Below are 5,000 nucleotides of genomic sequence, written 5' to 3'. Positions count from 1 at the left end.
ACTTTCTAGAGGAATATCACACATCCTCTCCCAGTATGACTCCCAGTCTCCCAGTATGACTCCCAGTCTCCCAGTATGACTTGCATTCACCCTTCACCTGTGCCCTTTTCCACTGTGCCTCACCATCTCTCTCTCTCTCTCTCCTCTCTCTCTCCCTCTCTCTCTCCCTCTCTCTCTCTCTCCCTCTCTCTCTCCCTCCCTCCCTCCCTCCCTCTGTCCTGACATGAAACTTTCCCCTGCCGTCACTCGTCCTTTCCCTCTCCCGCTGCTCTTCTTCTATTTGTGTCCCGCGGTGTAATAGCTGGGAACTCTACCCGCCTCTCTGGCCCCGGGGGTGAGTTATCTCAAGTCTACCCGCCTCTCTACCCGCCTCTCTGGCCCCGGGGGTGAGTTATCTCAAGTCTACCCGCCTCTCTACCCGCCTCTCTGGCCCCGGGGGTGAGTTATCTCAAGTCTACCCGCCTCTCTACCCGCCTCTCTGGCCCCGGGGGTGAGTTATCTCAGCTCTCTACCCGCCTCTCTACCCGCCTCTCTGGCCGCCCCGGGGGTGAGTTATCTCAGCTCTCTACCCGCCTCTCTACCCACCTCTCTACCCGCCTCTCTGGCCGCCCCGGGGGTGAGTTATCTCAACTCTACCCGCCCCTCTCTGGCCGCCCCGGGGGTGAGTTATCTCAACTCTCTACCCGCCTCTCTAACCGCCTCTCTACCCGCCTCTCTGGCCGCCCCGGGGGTGAGTTATCTCAAGTCTACCCGCCTCTCTGGCCGCCCCTGGGGTGAGTTATCTCAGCTCTACCCGCCTCTCTCTGGCCGCCTCTCTGGCCGCCTCTCTACCCGCCTCTCTGGCCGCCCCGGGGGTGAGTTATCTCAACTCTACCCGCCTCTCTACCCGCCTCTCTGGCCGCCCCGGGGGGGTGAGTTATCTCAACTCTACCCGCCTCTCTACCCGCCTCTCTGGCCGCCCCGGGGGTGAGTTATCTCAACTCTACCCGCCTCTCTACCCGCCTCTCTGGCCGCCCCGGGGGTGAGTTATCTCAACTCTACCCGCCTCTCTCTGGCCGCCTCTCTACCCGCCTCTCTGGCCGCCCCGTGGGTGAGTTATCTCAACTCTACCCGCCTCTCTACCCGCCTCTCTCTGGCCGCCTCTCTACCCGCCTCTCTGGCCGCCCCGGGGGTGAGTTATCTCAAGTCTACCCGCCCCTCTCTGGCCGCCTCTCTACCCGCCTCTCTGGCCGCCCCGTGGGTGAGTTATCTCAACTCTACCCGCCTCTCTGGCCGCCCCGTGGGTGAGTTATCTCAACTCTACCCGCCTCTCTGGCCGCCCCGGGGGGGTGAGTTATCTCAGCAGCACATGAGTTATTGGTAACATCACTGCAAAATTACGCCACATTCCACATCTCAAACTGCCCACGCTGAAGAAACTCGCACCCCCCCCCCCCCTATCCCTCTTCCCCACCTGTGCCCCCACTCTCTTATGTGCCCACATGTGCCCAAAACGACCCCCCCCGCCCCCCCCCATCCAGACCTCAGTGTGCCACTTGAGGATTCTCTGGCCGAAGAAGCAGTATGCGTTACAACGTGTGCAATCCAGTACGGGCGCAGTATCAGCTCTCATCTCGCTTGTTGTAACATATCTCTGGAGGTGACAACATGCGCATGACGAGTCTCGTACGAGTGCCGTACTTTTCCAGTCCAGCCCCGTCAGTACAGCCGCACCGTGCGTCGGAGGTGCATTTGAGAATGTGGCAGGCCATGCCGACGCGTCACGGCTTCTGTTGCATGTCTTGGCGACCTGGCTGGATTCTTGACAGGTCTTGGGAAGGAGAGCACAGGAAGGAAGGGGTCCTTGGGTTCACTTGGCTTCAGGTCTTGGCGTCGACCCATAGTGACTTTCTCTCCAGAGCTGTGGGGGTAAGGCTACACTCTGATGTTTGCTGATGTCACGACTGAGCACACAGTCACCGCATGCAGTGGGGTGCAGACCAGATTTCAACTCAATTCAACTTTATTTCGCCATGTATACAGATACTAGGAATTTTTTTGGGGTATTCTCCATGCAGGCTATAGTATCACCAAACTATCTCCTGCACGAGATCTCCACGGCCGCTACACAAGCGCCATCGCCATCAGGTTTGTTGCCTAAACAGATTTTTTTAGGTGGATGTTAGTGAGGACTATCCAAATCAGTGAACACCAAGCTTAGACATGAACGCACACATGGAACGTGATGGCAAGTGTGTGTGCGTGTGCGTGCGCATGCGGTGTGTGAGCGTGCAACGAGCGAGCGAGCGAGAATCCCCACCTTCCCTCAAACTCTGACAGGCATGTCGCTTGTAGTCCAATCGTCTGCTTTGCTGCTTCTCCATGCCACTGCTGATTGGACGGGCTCCGAAACAGACTGATTTAATGCGCAGGTGAGGATTCGTGTCCAGCATTGTGAAAAGAAAGGAAAAAATTTAAAAAATACCCCCCAAAAAATTAAAAATTCTCACTCTGACGGCGGATCCTTGCTCGTTCACTGGCCTCAGAACCCAAGAAGAATGTGCAGCGAGCTCAAAATGCGGAAAAAGTGCAATTCAAACTGACGCCTCGAAAAAAAAAGTAGGTTCCAGATTGGTTTCCTGCGCGGTAATGCCTCTGTTTCTGTTTCTCTTCTTCTCTCCTCTCCCTCTATTCCTTATCTCTGACAGCTGCCAGAGACGAGATGTGCCGATGTTTCACGCGGGCTGGCGTGGAAGGAGTCACAGGGGCGAAGAAAGGGGGGAAATAAGAAAGAAAGAAAGAAAGAAAGGAAACCAAAGGAAAACAAACAAAAAAAAAGACAAATGTTGCATGTCAGTTCTGAGCTCTTGCTGACGGACCATCGGCTGGAGCTACTACCCCAGGAGTGATAAACAGGGTGGGCGTATGTGTGTGTGTGTATACGAGCAGGCATGTGTGTGTGTGTGTGTGTGTGTGTGTGTGTGTGTGTGTGTGTGTGTGTGTAAAAAGAAGTGAGTGGGAGTGTGAGTGGGATACTGGTGTGTCTGTGATTGAACACCCCATCACAGCTGTTGCTCCAGTCACTCATTCAGCCTGCTGTCCTGACACGAGCATGCGCGCGCACACACACACACACAACACATACACATACACGAACGCACACACACACACACACACACACACACACACACACACACACACACACACACACACACACACACACACACACACACACACACACACACACACACACACAGAAAGAGAGCTCAGGCCTTCTTCATTCTCAACAGACTACTGTCCTTCTCTTAACAGTACCTCTACATGACCTCTCTGAGAACAAGTCACTTTTTTTCTGTGAAATCCCCCAGTTGTGAGTTGACCCCTGAGAGCACAAGATGGTCACTCTGCATTATGACAAAGGGGCGAAGCACAACAGCTCAAATCACTGAGGACCAGGAGTGAATCACCGTGGGTGGGCAGCCACTCTCTCTCTCTCTCTCTCTCTCTCTCTCTCTCTCTCTCTCTCTCACTCTCTCCTCGTCCGCGGGGCCTGGATTCTCTCTCTCTCTCTCTCTGACTTTCTCTCTCTCTCTCTGTCTCTCTCTATCTCTCTCTCTCTGTCTCTATCTCTCTCTCTCTCTCTCTCTTTCTCTCTCTCTCTCTCTCTCTCTCTCTCTCTCTCTCTCTCTCTCTCTTTCTCTCTATCTCTATTTCTCTCTCTCTCTCTCTCTCTCTCTCTTTCTCTCTTTCTCTCCATCTCTCTTTCTCTCTCTCTCTCCTCGTCCGCGGGGCCTGTACTCGCACAAAGTAAAACAAGAAAACCTTTCTGAGAAGCATGAGCAGTGACATTTTAACCCCCCGCTGAAAACCCAGCTTCTGAGAACTCTGGCCTTTTTTTGTGCCCTCTTGGTCATGGGTGGTGAGGGTGGTGGTGTGTGTGTGTGTGTGGGGGGGTGGGTGTGTGTGGGTGTGTGTGTGTGTGGGGGGGGGGGGGTTATGTTATGGGGCTTTTCACTCCTCTTTCCACACCTCCTGGCATTTTGTCCTTTCAGCGGTTTTTGATGAAATCCAACAAAACCTGCGGCTGACCTCGGCAGCCAAGCATGCTTGGAGTAAACAGACCACCTAACAAAGGTCTGGCATACGTTCAGACTTCCCCCCCTGAGAATGCATTAGTGTGTGTGTGTGTGTGTGTGTGTGTGTGTGTGGCTGCCTAAAGCCCTCCTGCCATGCTAAAGCTTATCAACAGTGGGGGTTCCAACATATCCACAGTGTAGAACTGTGCACGTGTGTGTGTGTGTGTGTGTGTGTGTGTTTGCGTTTGGGCAATAGGAGTCATGTCTGTGGGCTTTCACACTCCTGCTGGCAGGTTCTTTGATGAGGGTGTGTGTGTGTGTGTGTGTGTGTGTGCACGTGTGTGTGTGTGTGTGTGTGTGTGTCTGTAGGCTGGTAGCAGGGGGTGACGAATTCAGCCTCTGATCCGTGCACACGCGCAGATAAGGCGCTAACCGTACATATACAGAGATTATCCCCCCTCATGTGAGTGTGTGTGTGTGTGTGTGTGCGAGCTTGCTTGTTGCACACATCAGCTGGAAATGCTGACAGCAGCTGCAAGAAAGAAAAACACACACACACACACACACACACACTGATCGGTGTTCCTCCAGGTCCAGCCCTCGCAGCAGCGAGTCGTCAGTGACGGGGATCTAATTAACCTCTAATTTCCTTGACACAAGCTCAAGCTCGTCGCAGAGACTCTCAAAGCCTGATGATGAGTGTGTTTTGTGTCCCTGTGTGCAGTTTAATCAGTGTGTTGAAAGATGACTGTGTACGATGAGCCAAGTCGCCTTTTATTGAGAAGGCTGGTTGGTTGGGTGGGTGGGTTGGGGTTTAATACCGCTCCTGCTTTAATACTGCTCGAACCTCACACAATCAAGGTCAGGTTCTTCTTAGCGGCCCTCGGCTCGGCTACTTACAGCTCCATTTTCTTCAGGCACCCGATCTGCTTTAAAGGCTGGTTT

General features: G+C 53.9%; 1 protein-coding gene across 5 annotated transcripts in view; it reads right to left on the bottom strand.

Annotated features, from left to right (window-relative positions):
• mrtfaa (myocardin related transcription factor Aa) overlaps window positions 1-5,000 on the bottom strand; it is a 60,514-nt gene that overhangs the window by 33,529 nt on the left and 21,985 nt on the right. The window contains exon 1 of one of the 5 annotated variants that reach the window (XM_031576789.2): window positions 2,300-2,949. The exons of the other annotated variants lie outside the window; for them this stretch is intronic. Within the exon in view, the coding sequence (XP_031432649.1) occupies window positions 2,300-2,432 (133 nt within the window). The 5' untranslated portion in view covers window positions 2,433-2,949. Of the gene's footprint in view, window positions 1-2,299; window positions 2,950-5,000 lie in introns of those variants that run through there. 5 annotated transcript variants of the gene reach the window in all.

Source organism: Clupea harengus, chromosome 1 (genome assembly GCF_900700415.2).
Source record: "Clupea harengus chromosome 1, Ch_v2.0.2, whole genome shotgun sequence".
Lineage (NCBI taxonomy): Eukaryota > Metazoa > Chordata > Actinopteri > Clupeiformes > Clupeidae > Clupea > Clupea harengus.
This window is presented reverse-complemented; position numbering and strand designations above follow the sequence as displayed.